This window comes from Pseudophryne corroboree, chromosome 5 (assembly GCF_028390025.1).
Source record: "Pseudophryne corroboree isolate aPseCor3 chromosome 5, aPseCor3.hap2, whole genome shotgun sequence".
NCBI classification, from domain to species: domain Eukaryota; kingdom Metazoa; phylum Chordata; class Amphibia; order Anura; family Myobatrachidae; genus Pseudophryne; species Pseudophryne corroboree.
The window spans coordinates 693,328,444-693,344,827 of NC_086448.1; the positions used below are offsets into that span (position 1 = coordinate 693,328,444).

Sequence of the window (16,384 nt, forward strand, 5' to 3'; positions counted from 1 at the left end):
CTCGAGAAGGTCGGAGCACCATGCGGACCATTTCCTGAAGTGTTTTTGCTTTTTCCACTGGTAGAAACACCTTCTGGGCCAAAGTATCCAGGAACATCCCCAGGAACAGGAGCCTCTAAGTGGGCTCCAGGTAGGACTTCTCTAAGTTGAGGATCCACCCGTAGTCCGACAGAAGATGGATGGTGTGGTCGATATGGAGCAACAAAAGTTCTCTGGATCTTGTCTTTATCAGAAGATCGTCCAGGTAAGGGACCACATTGACCCCCTGGACCCAGAACTGTAACATGATCTCCGCCATCACCTTAGTGAATACCCTCGGGGCTGTAGACAGACCGAATGGTAGGGCCTGGAAGTGGAAGTGATCGTCCAGCAGGGCAAGATGTAGGTACACCTGAAGAGGCGGCCAAATCGGAATATGGAGGAAGGCGTCCTTGATATCCAAGGAGACCATAAATTCACAGTCTTCCAGACCCGCAATCACTGCTCGCAGGGATTCCATTTTGAACTTGAACACCCTCAAATATGGATTCAAAGACTTCAGATTCAAAATGGGCCTTACCGAACTGTCCGGTTTCGGTACCACGAATAGGTTTGAGTAAAACCCCTTGCCGCGTTGCGGCAGCGGTACTGGAACAATGACGTGGGACTGGACCAACTTTTGGATAGCCATTTGCAACGTAACTTGCATATCCTCCAAAGCTGGTAAGCTTGATTTGAAATATTGTTGGGGGGGGGGGGGGGGAGAACTGGGAACTCCAGCTTGTAGCCTTGAGAAACGAGCTCTCTGACCCAGGCATCCTGACAGGAATCCTCCCAGACGTGAGATCCCCTTGGGGTGGGCACCGTTATGCTGAGGCCTTACTGGAAGCAGAACTGGTGGACTGTTCATGAGAACTGGTGCTTGCAGGTTTTCTGGACTTACCTCTGACCGCATTGGAGGCACCTCTGGCCTTCGAGCAAAATCTGTGTGACCAAAAGGACTGGACAGACGGCCCCGGATAAGAGCGTCTTGCCGGCAGGGCCAGAGAAGGGGAGAAACGTGGATTTTCCAGCCGTTGCCTTGGAAATCCAGGTATCCAACTCACCCCAAAAATCCATTCCCCAGAAAAGGGGAGGGATCACACACTACATTTGGATTCTGCGTCCTCAATCCACTGACGCAACTGCCTTAGCAGCTAAATCTGCCACAACTTGTTGCAGTAGCTGAGATTTCTGCACATTTGCAGTGAGTTGAGATGACATATCAGACATCATGGTTTTAAGAGACCCTAACCAGTGGGGCTCTGTACCCTCTCCCCCAACTTCTACACTAAGTTGGGACGATTGACCACATTGCTCACAGGAGACAGTCAGTCATTAGATAATGGAGAGAATCTGGTGTGACAGATACTGCACAGTTTGTGCTTACAAATTTTCACAGTAAACACAACAACATACACACAGACAGTAATAATGCAAGCCTGCTCTACTGTATGTGAGAGGAGACACAGAGGAGAGAGGACCTCAGCACACCCTGAGCTGCATAGCCCCAGTGAGACTGTCGGCTCTATAATTCACAGTAAACACTATCAAATACAGTCCTAAATAGACACAGGACAGTGTATACAAGCGGCTCCCCCCCTTTTGCTACACCCTGTACCAGTTTGCAGCGTGTCTGTGAGGCAGGAAGTGCTGAGTGTGTGCTGCTGATGGCTTCTGTAAGCAGAGCAAGGCAACAAAAACGCCCTGGCCCCGCTCTGGGGAAGTTCCACCCCCTCAATGGCGCCGCCTAAGCATATTATTTATACTGGCAAAATCTCCAAACAGTCTAAAACCTCATACAAGTGCTCAGTTCTGCATTTTTGTGCCAGTTTACACACGGGGATCTTAGCGGGACCCCTCAGGGAGGGTCCCATACGCCGCGCCCGTGGTCTGCCACACTTTGAAACCGGGGACCTCCCTAGCGGTCCCCTGGTGTGTACTCACCACCGATGTCACCTTCAGGGGTATGCGGCTTGCTGCGACTCCGACAGCCAAGGCGCAGTGCCCCGCTGAACAAATAGCCCCTCAGGACAGTGGTCCTGCAGCGGGGATGCAGCTCTGCACCTCGTAAGGCTAGTGACCGCCCCCCCCCCCCCCCTAACTCCCACGGCGCAGGTATGCTGTTGCCCAGACAGCATACCGAAAAAAATAAAAGTTTTAAATGAAATTTAAGAAAACTCTCTGGAGCTGCAGAGATGTGCATCCTCTCTTGAGGGCACTTTTTTCTAAACTGCCTGTGGGAGGGGGCATAGAGGGGAGGAGCCAGCATACCCAGTTGAAGAAATCTAAAGTGCACTGGCTCCTTTGGACCCTGTCTATACCCATCGTACTAGTTCTCCCCAATATCCCTTATGGATGGTAGAGAAAGGCATTTTTGCAAAAAAAAATGTCCTCTAATTTAAATGTGCTAAATTATATAATAATGACATAATGGAGAACCCTGCGGAGTACATACATCTGTTGGCCTAATTTAGATCTGATCGCAGCAGCATATTTGTTAGCTAATGGGCAAAAAAAAACATGTGCACTGCAGGTGGGGCAGCTATAACGTTCAGAGAGAGTTAGATTTGGGTGGGTTATATTGTTTCTGTGCAGTGGCGGATCCAGGGGGGGGCACTCGGGCCCGTGCCCCCCCTGTCATTTGTGTCCTCCGTCCCCACCAGCGCCGGAGCCGCAGAGGGAGATGACGGGCGCCCGCTGAGATTGTGTTACCAGTGGGCGCCCGTCTCCCTGCACAGCGGCAGCCGGAGGCAGGAGCTCAGTACTGAGTTCCGGCTTCCGGCGCTGTCACTGTGCGGCGTGTGCTATGGGAGAGACGTCAGGCATGACGTCTCTCTCATAGAACTGACTGAGGAGCGGACGCCCAGGGAGGAGGAGGACTGCAGCGGTCTGGAAGCGGGAACGGGGCTTGGTAAGTATGTTCTGTTTTCTCTTCCTCAGTGCAGCGGGGGCATCTGCTGGGGGCAAACTATGGGGGGGACATTACTACTGAGGGGCATCAACAAGGGACATTACTACTGGGGGGGGGGCATTATTACTGGGGGAGCATCTACTGGGGGCATTACTACTGGTGGGCATCAACAAGGGGCATTACTACTGGGGGCATCAACAAGGGGCATTACTACTGGGGAGGGCATTACTACTGGTGGCAAACTACAGGGGGCATTATTACTGGGGGGGCATTATTACTGGGGGGGCATTACTACCGGGGGCAAACTACTGGGGGCATTATTACTGGGGGGCATCTACTGGGGCATTACTACTGGGGGGTCATCTATTGGGGTATTACTACTGGTGGCAGCTACTGGGGGACATTTTTACTGGGGGTAATCTACTGGGGGCAAACTACTGGGGGACATTATTACTGGTGGCATCTACTGGGTGTATTACAACTGGGGGCATTATTACTGGGGGGCATCTACTGGGGGCATTACTACTAGGGGGGTCATCTATTGGGGGCATTACTACTGGGGGACATTATTACTGGCGGGCATCTACTGGGGGCACACTACTGGGGGACATTATTACTGGGGGCCAACTACAAAGGGGCTAACTACTGGGGGCAAACTACAGGAGGGCATTACTACTGGCGGCAATCCTACAGGGGCATTACTACTGGCGGCGTAACTACAGGGGCATTACTACTTGGGGGCTAAACTATAGGGGGGCATAACTACAGGGGCCAAACTACTGGGGGATAACTACAGGGGCCAAACTACTGGGGGCACGACTACTGGGGGCTAAACTACAATGGGGCAAACTACAGGGGGGCATTACTACTGGTGGCTAAACTACAAGCAGGCAAACTACTGGGGCATTACCACTGGGAGGCTAAACTAAAGGGGGGGGGGGGGTAAACTACTGGAGTCATAACTGCAGGGGCATTACCACTGGGGGCATAACTACTAGGGCGCTAAATGACTGGGGGCATTACTACAGGCAACATTACTACTGGGGGCAATACGGGCATTGCATAAGGGGCACCACTACTATGGGGTCTATATAAGGGGCACTACCAGTACAGTGGACATTGCATAATGAGCGCTACAACTGTGGGCATTGTATAAGAAGCGCCACCTCACATGAACCGAAGCCGCACGCAAATGTTCTTGCCCCTTCCATGGTGCCCCCCCTATCATTTTCTTCTGGATCCGCCCCTGTTTCTGTGCATGGCAAATACTGTCTGCTTTATTTTTGCACTGCAATTTAGATTTCAGTTTGAACACACCCAGCCCAAATCTAACTCTCTCTGCATATGTTATATCAGCCCCCCATGCAGTGCACATAGTTTTGCCCATTAGCTTACATATCTGAATTAGGGCCAGTGTCCACAGAGCAGACCAGTTGCTGTCCTTGGTTAAAATGCATCAGTGCTTTATCTTCTATAAAGGTCACTCTGAAATATAAAAGATCACGGTACATTGCCAATCTTGATAACAATACAAGTGACACCATCTGTGTGGAACTAAAACGTCATTCCCATCAGATTTTACTTAATTTCCATAAAATTGGAGTATTCAACAAATAATCTACTGCAGATTTCTCCAAAAATTGGTATTGCAAATTATATTTTAGGGCTGACAGATTTGTAGACAGACATCTAGATATGTTACAGATGCAGCCCTTCCATCTGAATTCTCCACAGCAGAATGCTTATGGTGCCCATACACTTGTGTGATGCCCCGCGACGCAACATCGCGGGGCATCGCATCGGCAGTTCAGGTGTGATGAAATCGCACCTGAACTGACAAAGTGATTACCATGCGATAGATCGCATGGTAATCACGTGATGGGCACGTCACTGCCAAGTGGGAGCGGCGTTTGTCCGCTCCCGGCAGGTGCCCATCGCACATCGCAGTGCGATATATTGCATGTGTTTTAAAAAACACATGCAGTCGCACTGTGATTCAATAAATATTAAGTGCAGCATATACTATCTTGAGATGTGAGATTCGACCGGCGTGCCCGCGCATCGCGTCGCAAGGTACCTAAAATGTGCATACAATCCTTTGATTTCTCTCACAGATCCGGTCGAAATCGAAGGTTAGCGACGATTATCTCACAAGTGTATGGGCACCATTAGAGTCTGATTGAGACCCCATGGGGTTCCAGGTAACATATTTACTTGGGGCCCTTGCTTATTTGTCAAAAAAAAAAAAGCACACACACATAAAAACTGGTTATAGTCAAGGGCGTAGCTACCATAGGTGCAGGGAGTGCAGCTGCTATGGGGCCCAGAGCTGAGGGGCCCACCTTTCCTCTCAAAGTTACATATGTTATATACATTTTTTGCCATTGGGTGGTACGTAGGGATCCTTTCAAACTTTTTCCTTGGGGCCTGCACTATATCTAGGTATGCCTCTGGACCTGCTCATTGTTGTGTGGTATAAAATGAACTGGAGGGCATTTTAATGTTATATAATAGGGGTGGGGAACCTTTGGCCCTGCAGCTGTTGTTAAACTACACATGCCAGCATGCCCTGCTACAGTTTTGCTATTTGGCCATACTAAAACTGTTGCAGGGCATGGTGGGATGTGTAGTTCAACAACAGCTGGAGGGCCACAGGTTCCCCACCCCTGTTATATAATATGAACCGGGGCACTGTAATGAGGCACAATATGAACGGGGAGCACTATATATCATAATGTGAATTGGGGGTACTGTGCGGCATAATGTGTACTGGCAGATCTGAAATGTGACATAGGGTGAACTTAAGCACTACTACGATTCATAAAAGTAACTAGGGCACTACTATGGGGCATAACATTAAATAAGGCTCTACTGTGGTTCAGAAAATTAACTAGGGCACTATTATAGGGCATAAAATGAACAACTGCTGCAGAGAAGTGTCTCTCTAGAAGCATTGGGACTGGGGGCCCTTCAGAATGTTGCTATGGGGCCCACAAAGTTCTGGCTACGCCCCTGGGTATCAGATCTCTATTTCTGTACCAGATAATGGAGTCATTATCCCCCAAAACTTTGTGCCTCACTATGCTTTTCTTCATGATGTTTGATGAGCTTTGTGTTGTCGGCTATGCCATCTGATACAATATGGGAATCCTGCCTGTACTGAATGTGTCATTGCTCATGATTGATGTAACTATTATGCCAGCATCCATCCACAACTGGATTCTAGTGAATTCTGCAATATTAATGTAGACTTTAAATATTAATAATCATGTAGTATTTTGGTTTTTACAGGAAGGCCCTTACGTTGCTCTACCAAATGTCAAATAATCCAGGAACGGTTTCCAATAGAAATGCCATATATGATAGTATCAGTGTAGTGTGAGGTGTTAGCACAATAAATCTGTACAGGCTGACTGGATGCTATAAACTACAGGGAGGGGTTCACTGGCACCGCGGCTGCTGCATAGGCCACTACTGGTACATAATCAACACCCAAATGCAGCTCCTCGCACTTATGTGGGGTACAAACAATGCAGAAGGATGTCACTTTGTTAAAAACAACTTTGATCCTACGGGGTACATTCAATTAATGACGGATCCCTTCCGACATGCATTTGTTGGAATGGATCCGACAAGCCCTATTTAAATGAGCGGCCAAATCCGACTGTCGGATTTGGCCACTCACGGTGTCCCGTCCTGCTGCTGCTAGCGGCTGCCGGGTGTAGCTGACAGCGGCGGCAGGAGGGAGCGATCTCGGGGGGACCCGTCAGCGGCAGCCTGAGTAGTTATCAGCGGCGGCCGGGGGACGCATTGGTGGCGGCTGGGGAGACCTGACAGACGGCCGGGAGACCCGTCAGCGGGAGGGGGGGGGGTAGGTATCTGCGGCGGTGGGGGGACCCGTCAGCGGCGGCGGGGGACTTGTCAGCAGTGGCCGGGTGCACTGCCAGAAGAGAGGAGCCTGGTCGGGGGGTCGTCCATCAGAGGTAGTGTCCTGCAGCCCGCCGACCCTCTCCCTCGTCTCATGTCCTCAATCCGACTTTTTTTAAAGTCGAATTGAGATTGTCGGAAAGGGGGCCAAAACCTGTCAGATTTGGCCCCGTTTCCAACAGAAGCACCGATCCACGTACTTTCTGACAAGTCGAATTCCCAGACTTGTCGGGGGAAAAAACACAGGGATTGAATAGGTCAGAACCCCTTATGACCTGAAAAAGTAAAAAACTGCCGTCTTTGCGATAAAACGGCAGTTTCGACAGCAATTGAATATATTCCTTTGTCTTTTAGTGTATATCTAGCTCATGTGGCAGACCAATGGCTGTTAAAGGGATTAAAGCATACTTGCCTATTCACCCGAAAATCGGGTGGCCCTACTGGCCCCCTGGAAAGGTGGGAAAGTGTTGCGCTTTTGCTGGCAGCCCCCAGAACTCCCCCTTGGCCGCCCACAGCAGAGAACGAGTGGGTGGTCCGAGGGGAATACGATGCAGCGATTCGCGCTGAAACGCGTCATCGTAGCTCTGCCCCGGTTGTACAATGCCAGTTTTCTTGGCACTGTCTAGCGGGGGCGGGGTCATGATGAAGCGAATATGATGCTACGCCCCTGGACTGCTCACTTTCCCTGCCAGCCACGCACCTGGTCTGCCCACATTGCTGACGGACACGACTCCATTAGCCTACCACGCTGTAGTCTCCCGCAGGATGGTGCATCAAGGTAGGCACCTATGGATTAAAGTAGGGATGTCCATCGACCGATCCATCGACCAATGGTACCTACCTTTACCATCGATGGGGGAGAACCAGATGCATTCCAGAGCTTTCAAATATTTATTTTTTCTCCAGGATGCCAGGGACATGGAGCATAGCTCCGCCTCCAACACCCACAAAGCCATGCCCCTGGGCCCTGATTGGCCCGCGACTGACTCAATATTAAAGTGTGACCATCGATGGTCAAAATCATCGATGGTTCCCTTACAGATGGTTTCACACCATCGAGGTTATCCATCAATGGTACCATTGATGGTAACCCTCGATTGATAACCTACCGATGGCCAAACCTCCCAAAAGGCTGCCTGTGCCCTGCACTTTTCTCCTGGCATGAGGTTGAACTGGGAATTGACCCTCTTCAGTCTCTTCCATTGTCCTATGGCCAGGAGGATCTTAGAGACTTCAGTATAGACTGTGCTGTTTTCATCCTTCACCACATTATCCTCCCGCACTAGTGTTCACCGATAGCCCTAGGCGCTGTTGCTGTACAGCATCCCAGACCAGCAGTCTTCCATATTTTCTGGCTGAGATGCGCTGACGGTACCGCCGCACTCCAATGCTCACTGCTCAGGACACACAGCGGAAGGGTCTGTCGCGCGACGTCATGACATGCGCGGTACCTGGCACACATAGTAAGTTTGTACATCAGGTGAGTCAACGGACTACCCTTTTGAAGTATACCTTCTGTGTTGGTATACCAGTGTCACTCTTAGGGTGTATGTCAGGTTAAACAAATAGTGCACCTTTACCATAGGTTGTGAACCTATGTGCCCTGTTGTGTTAATAGCAATGGTTGGGTGTCCCACGGTTGTGTGCGGCGTCCCACTGCCTAACCCTGCAATGTATTTTTGTGCTGTTTGCCAAGTGGGGAGATAGTGGGCTTGTTGTACTTACCCCTGGTGTGCGTGCGATGCGCTTCAGGCTCAGCTTCCACCTCTCTGCCACTGTTTGGTCTCTGATCCCGGCCGTCCGTCCCCAGGCGAGTTCCGCTGTGTCTCTCTGTCCAGGCGTGCAGCAGCCGCTGCGCTCCGTGTTTTAATAAATTTGTACTATCACGGTGTGTGTGTGTGTGTGTGTGTGTGTGTGTGTGTGTGTGTGTGTGTGTGTGTGTGTAATGTTGTTATTTGGGTATTTTTGTTGTTGTAGAACTACAGGTACGTTGCCCGTTATTTCCCCGCATGCTGGTACTTGTTGTTCTCCAAGTACCAGCAAGCGGGGGAGGCTTGCTGGGACTTGTAGTTCTAAAATAAAAGACAATATTCTGTTTTTTACACACAAAAAGGCTATCAGCCCCCCATCCACTGCCCAGGGTGCCTGTAGGGTGGGGACCCCTTGATTTAAGGGTCCCCATTCCCCCAGGGTACCCCTGCCAGGGATGACTAGTTGGGGGGGGGGGGGTAATGCCGCGGCCGCTGGGACCAGTATAAAAGTGTCCCCCGGCTGTGGCATTATCTTCTTGGCTAGTGGAGCCCGGTGCTGGATTTAAAAATACGGGGGACCCCTACGTCTTTTGTCCCCCATATTTTTGGAACCAAGCCCAGCCCAAGAGCCCGGTGCTGGTTGTCTAAATAAGGGGGGGCCCGAGTAAATTAGGAGGGGGGACCTCACGCAATTTTTTTTTTTTTCACTTTTAACTTTTAATACTGTACACAATGAAGCCCTGCACGGATCGCACTAATCCGACCGGGCTTCATTGTGTTATGTCCAGCAGTGTTTTACTCATCACTCCCGTAAAACACTGCCCGACAATACGAATAACATCGACATCGGAAAATACGAAAAACCAAAACTCAGCAGCTTAGTAAATTCCCGAAAATGATTTAAAAAAGTTGCAGAAAAATACTTTCAATAAAATTTTAGTTTATACTCCCACCAATTCGGCAGAAACACGAATCTTAGTAAATATACCCCAAGCAGTTGTATCCGATGTCAACATTGCAATGTAAACATGCCCCCCAACACTTTACACATAAATATTGGTACAAATTCTTTTCCTATACTTTCAATGGAAGTTTGGAGAGACAAAAATCAGTACAGACCATAAAAAAAAAGGAACTGTACATGCCAAAAAGGTCCAGTTGAAGGGTACGTGTATAGTCCCAACATATCTCCTGCATCGCTCTCCTAGATTGTAAAAAAAAATTGTATCCTGTACCTGGGAATTATACATAGATATAATTTTTCTCCTTCTAAATGTTTTATGTTCAGGGTTACAGCAAGGCACTGCATCTGGATATTGCCTTTTATCAAGATTTTCTGTAATTTCTAATGGCTACTGGACGGGATAAAGTGATTCACCTCTTGAGGCAACTGCAGAGAGCTTCGTAAGTGTCTTACTCCAAATATTAATTTTCAAAAGCAGATATATGTATTCATTCAGCATTGGGCTACACTGTTTCAGTTTTACTACAGTAGAAATGGGCAATACAAATCCCACTGTTTCATTATCATACTCTCTGATCAAAGCTGTTTTATTTGATTTTATATACTTAAAATGTTGGTATCCGGACTCCAGGTCGACAACAAAAAGGTCGACACACCTTAGGCCGCCGCCAATTGGTCGACACACCGTAGGTCGACATGGACAAAAGGTCGACATGGAGAAAAGGTCGTCAGGAAAAAGGTCGACATGGAAAAAGGTCGACATGAGTTTTTCACGATTTTTTTTCTTTTTTAGAACCTTTTCATACTTAACGATCCACGTGGACTACAATTGGAACGGTAATCTGTGCCGAGCGAAGTGGTAGCGGAGCGAAGGCACCATGCCCGAAGCATGGCGAGCGAAGCGAGCCATGCGAGGGGACGCAGTGCACTAATTGGGGGCCCGGTCACTCTACGAAGAAAACGACACAAAAAAACACATAAAAAACTCATGACCTTTTTCCATGTCGACCTTGTTCCTGTCGACCTTTTCTACATGTCGACCTTTTGTCCATGTCGACCTAAGGTGTGTCGACCAATTGGCGTCGACCTAAGGTATGTCGACCTTTTTGTTGTCGACCCTAAGTCCCAGACCCAAAATGTTTACTGCCCCACCTACAACATGCAACATGGTTTTGCCCAGGTGCACAGTTACTTGCTTTGTTTTTCTTTACTTCCAAATCAGAATCAGGTGATTCTTACCTAGGACTGGGAGACTCCTGATCTCCCGCATCACACCAGCTTCCTAGGGCAGCAAACAGGATGAGATAATTGTTTTGGCGATTGGTGCTCCATATGGAGGGGGCGGTGCTAAATGATGCAAATTTGCACCATTTAGCCCCACCCTCTCCCTCAGACCCACAAATCACTGCATTTTGGGGGTGAAGCCTAGTGACAGACAGCTCGGCCCCACCCCTGAAGTGGCAAGCAGAGTCTCCTGTCGGGTCTTCTGCTCTTCAAAGTAGGCAAGTATGAATCAAGTCTTGTGTCAGAGAGAGATTGTGTCTTTTAGGACACTGGTGGTGGTGTTGTTGTTTTTTTTTTTTGTATAAACTATTTTTATTAAATTCGGTTCAATAAAAAATAATAATTTACAATAATAAAATCGACATTTGACATTAAACCGAATTTGTGTACATTTTTGTTTTAGAATAGTAGAAAACAGTAATAGTGAGAATGATAGAAAGAAAAGAATATACTGGAGCGAGACCCAGTACGGAAGAAAGAAGAATAAACAAGGATAGCGAGAAGGAAGAGCGGAGAGGGGGGAAAGTAAGGGGGACTGAGAACCAGGGAGTCTGAAAGACCAATAAAACAGAATCAAGAATGGATAGCCATAGTAGCATCAGCAAACTGGGCCACATAGAAATTATAAGATCAACTACCAGATGGAGCAGAAGAGTTAACACCAGCAATATAATGCCGGTATAACAAAGTAGTTTTGAATTCCAGCCAAGGGGACCATATTGCCGAAAATTCAGACACATTGCCCCTTGTAAACGTAATAATATCCTCCATCTCCATATAGTAGTCGATCCTCTTAAACCAATCCCTCACTGAAGGGGCCTTTGTTGATTTCCGTAGCGTAGGAATGACCGTTTTAGCTGCATTATTGAGATGTCTGAGTGTCGAGTGTTTATACGTCTTAGTGTCTGCAGTGGTAATATTTAGTAACCAGAATCATGGATCTTTGGGTATATCGCCTTTCAATATTGCTTCAGTACAACTAAATATATCAGCCCAAAAGATAGTGAGCGCCGGGCATTCCCACCATATATGTAGAAAGTGATAATGTTGATTATCTTTACAGGAATGAAAGCTATACCTTAAATACACCTTAAACCTTTAGCCGCTGTGGCCGCTATACTTAATTCACACTACGCACCTTTTACGCTATCAGCGTAAAAGGGTTCCGTAGTGTACGGACTTTGCGTACACACGCTGCGCTGACGGTACAAAGTATTCGCAGCGCATACACACCCAGAGATACACTTAAAACCTTCTACAGCAATGCAATGCAATAATAATAATAATAATACACTTTAAACCTTAGAAGGGCAATGAGCACACGTCACCAATTGTGATTAACCGCTGGGTTCCGACACCACAGTGGATTATTTCTGAAAGGGGGTTTACAATACAAATTAGACACTACAATACAAGACAATATATATAACAGAATAATGGCTACAGTCAATGATACATACGTGAGAATATTCGCGTGCGCTTCCTGGTCCAGTCCTCCGTAATCAAATAGATAACGTTGTGAGTCTTGTGGCTGGCCGGGCTGCAGCAAGCTTTATTTATACAAGTCCTTCCAAAAGCAATACAATGGATACTGTAATCCCTTAGTCCATTGGACACAGGGATGCACTTTTACAGTACAGGAGAGGTCATAGGTTGATTTGAAAAGGTAGGCGATGTCTTTCTCAACTGTTCTTGTGGGTGGTCTCCTCTGGATTCCCGCCGCATACATAATATACAGTAAATACAATTTATATCTATATTCTGCTTCTGCACATAACTATCCGCAGGAACATGCGATCTTCCGCAGACCACCACCGGAATGTTACCCTTAAAATATCCTACAGCTGGATACCAAATACCACCTTATAACCTTAGTCTGTCCCCTCTTATCCTGTAAAGGTGAATCCCTTTCTTCTGCAACCATTTAAACAGCTATAACTTTCTGATGTGGTGCAAGGAGACTATGGGGTAAATTTACTAAGATTCGTGTTTTCCCGTTTCAGGTCAAAGTTCAATCACGAATGACATCGAAAGTGTAAAACTGCAACTTTTTGAATTTGTTACGATGGATTTACTAAGCTGTCGTATTCGGGTTTTTCTTTTGTTCCGATGTCGATGTCATTCGTGTTTTTATTTTTATTTTTACGGCAGTGATTAGCAAAACACTGCCGACTTTTTTACAATGAATCTCGGCCGGATCTGTGTGATCCGTGCTGGGGTTCATTTTTTTTTTTTTTTTTTTAAATTAAACACTGTAAAATCCAAAAAAAAAATTGCGTGGGGTCCCCCCTCCTAAGCATAACCAGCCTCGGGCTCTTTGAGCCGATCCTGGTTGCAGAAATATGGGGGGAAAAATGACAGGGGTTCCCCCATATTTAAGCAACCAGCATCGGGCTCTGCGCCTGGTCCTGGTTCCAAAAATACGGGGGACAAAAAGAGTAGGGGTCCCCTGTATTTTTAAAACCAGCACCGGGCTCCACTAGCTGGACAGATAATGCCACAGCCGGGGGTCACTTTTATATAGTGCCCTGCGGCCGTGGCATCAAATATCCAACTAGTCACCCCTGGCCGGGGTACCCTGGGGGAGTGGGGACCCCTTCAATCAAGGGGTCCCCCCCCCCCCAGCCACCCAAGGGCCAGGGGTGAAGCCCGAGGCTGTCCCCCCCCCATCCAATGGGCTGCAGATGGGGAGGCTGATAGCCTTTTGTGATAATGAAAATATATTGTTTTTAGTAGCAGTACTACAAGGCCCAGCAAGCCTCCCCCGCATGCTGGTACTTGGAGAACCACAAGTACCAGCATGCGACGGAAAAACGGGCCCGCTGGTACCTGTAGTACTACTACTAAAAAAATACCCAAAAAAAGACAAGACACACACACCGTGAAAGTAAAGATTTATTACATACATGCACACAAACATACATACATACTTACCTTATGTTCACACGCAGGTCGGTCCTCTTCTCCAGTAGAATCCAAGGGGTACCTGTTGAATAAATTCTACTCACCAGATCGCGGGTCCCAGGCTCCTCGGGGCATCCATTTGTAATCCACGTACTTGCATAAAATAAGAAAACGGAAAGCCGAGCCACGAACTGAAAGGGGCCCCATGTTTTCACATGGGACTCCTTACCCCGAATGCCAGAAACCCACTCTGACTTCTGTCTAAGTGGGTTTCTTCAGCCAATCAGGGAGCGCCACGTTGTAGCACTCTCCTGATCGGCTGTGTGCTCCTGTACTGAGTGACAGGCGGCACACGGCAGTGTTACAATGTAGCGCCTATGCGCTCCATTGTAACCAATGGTGGGAACTTTCTGCTCAGCGGTGACGTCACTTTAGGTTAAATTTTAAATTTTTTTTTCATACATCGTATTGTGACAATACATTTATAAGATCAGGCATATGAATATATAGCCTACTGCTTTTAAACAATTAGGTATTTGGGTATATAAGTATCCACTTTTACAACATTACTAACTAGTCCCATATAGCAGGTAAAATCTTATGTCCGCTATGGTGATAAGTTAGGATTAGATAGAGGAGGGGCTTCCACAGGCCATTGCAATCAGCTTTGTTATTATTCTGACTGACGTCATCTTTATTCATAAAAGAAACTTCTGTATTACTGCAGGGCATTTATCTATGATATAGAAATATAAATGGTGCTGATTTATAACTTATAACCTCCTCCCTCCCTGTTTAAAACCACTTTGTTTATTGTTAAGCTTTGACTGATTCCGGATTTCTAAACTACAACTACCAGAAGGCATTGGGAATCTCCGCTGGTCCGAGCGGCCGATACGTCACTTCCGCTTCCGGTTCCGGCGGAAACTCCATATACGGACTGTCCATGGGAATAAGAAAACTACGATTCCCATAAGGCTATGCGCCAATCAGCGCGATCGTTCAGGAACGGATATTCCACATTTAATATGTGTATTTCATGTATATTATGTTATCAATATTGTATGTATGTCAGTGCTTCATGTACTTGTTTTTGATTTTGGATATATTATCATAATCAGGATTATTAAGGAACAGGAAGTGGACTAATTGATCGTTCCACTTCCTGCTACTCACAGATAGGCTGGTGGCCTCATAAATACTTAGTCTCCTCACAGTCCAGATATGTCTTGACAAAGGTCACACGACCGAAACGCGTCGACATTATCTGGACTGTGAGTAGCAAGATTCCTATTCTTCAATTTCTTTATTTATTTTTTAAAAGGCCAACGAAAATATTTTTTTAAATAGGAAATTATTTTTTCATATTTTTTATGTATTATATATAAAATTTTTAACTTCAATTTTTTGTGCTGTTGGAATGGATTAAAGAAGTAATTGTTTTTATAAAGCACCATTTGCATTTGGGATTTTTTTGGGACTATCACACATCATTAAGTGTGATCAATAGACTTTATAAGATCCTTCCTGCCATCACACACTGACTGGTGAAGTTGTTCAAGACAGAATAGACAGAATAAATCACTCGAGCCCGCAAAGATACCCTGATAGGATTCCTCCATGCCACTTCAACGTGAGTCTGGGTACGCCCACATTTGAGGGTTAAGGTGTGAAAGATACCGTTAGAGGAACGTCTGTCATACATCTTGTGTGAGTTCGGGTACGCTTGTGTATTAATCTCTTCTGGATCAAAACCTCTCACCCATGGTTTGGGAGAGTCCCCATATAAATAATATCTGTATGGGCACCTCACCATCTATTTTTTGATGTGAGTGGGATATGCAATAATTATCAGTTTCCCACTAATCACCAGTGCCTCATTATTTGTGCACATTTCTTCTTAAAACAATACTACACACTGTCTGCTGTTATTCTTTTTCTCTGCATACTTGCGAGCCATCAAACCAGAACATTGGAGTTTGCTGACAACACCACTCAAGGATAAAGAAACCTTGATAGGAATAGAACTGCAAGTTCAAGTGTGAGTTGGGGTACGCCTCATTTTTTGTGAAAAATAGAAAGCTTAAAGATACCTTTTGAGGAATGTACTCGACATCCCTTGTGTGAGTCTTTGGTACGCCTATGTATGACTAATTCATCACACCTTATGTTTAGTCACTTGGATGCTGCTAACATCATTGCGTTGAAAGATACCTTTATGGGCACATCTATACATTGCTCAGTGTGAGTGGGGTACGCGAGACAATTGTGGATCACCGTTCATTTCATCTGTTTTATAACTGTCTCATTTCTGGACTATTAGCAATATCACACATTGCGTGTTATTTTTTTGTTTCACATGTACGGATAACCTCGACTCAATTCTATTGGACGAGATCATAATATTCACATAAGGAGTGAATTAATTCTGAGGTCATCCATCTTTATGAGGAACGTATTGTATATATTTTATATCTTTTTTCTTATATCACTTATCTTATAAGCGCCCAGGACACAGTCTGGTGTCTAATTATTGTTGTATATCTGTGTTCTATAAATGTGGTGACATTTATTTTGACACCAGAAGTGTACAGGCGGCTTTGCGCCAAGGAAATTTGTTTC

At 46.5% G+C, this 16,384-nt stretch overlaps 1 protein-coding gene across 5 annotated transcripts in view; it reads left to right on the forward strand.

Annotated features, from left to right (window-relative positions):
• Positions 1 to 16,384, forward strand: part of ADHFE1 (alcohol dehydrogenase iron containing 1) — a 203,361-nt gene that overhangs the window by 11,307 nt on the left and 175,670 nt on the right. For 2 of the 5 annotated variants that reach the window (XM_063923832.1, XM_063923831.1), the window contains exon 2: positions 9,899 to 10,014. In XM_063923832.1, coding sequence (XP_063779902.1) covers positions 9,959 to 10,014 — 56 coding nt within the window. In that variant the 5' untranslated portion in view covers positions 9,899 to 9,958. Of the gene's footprint in view, positions 1 to 9,898; positions 10,015 to 16,384 lie in introns of those variants that run through there. The other 3 variants (XM_063923836.1, XM_063923837.1, XM_063923834.1) reach the window with 3 other exon arrangements.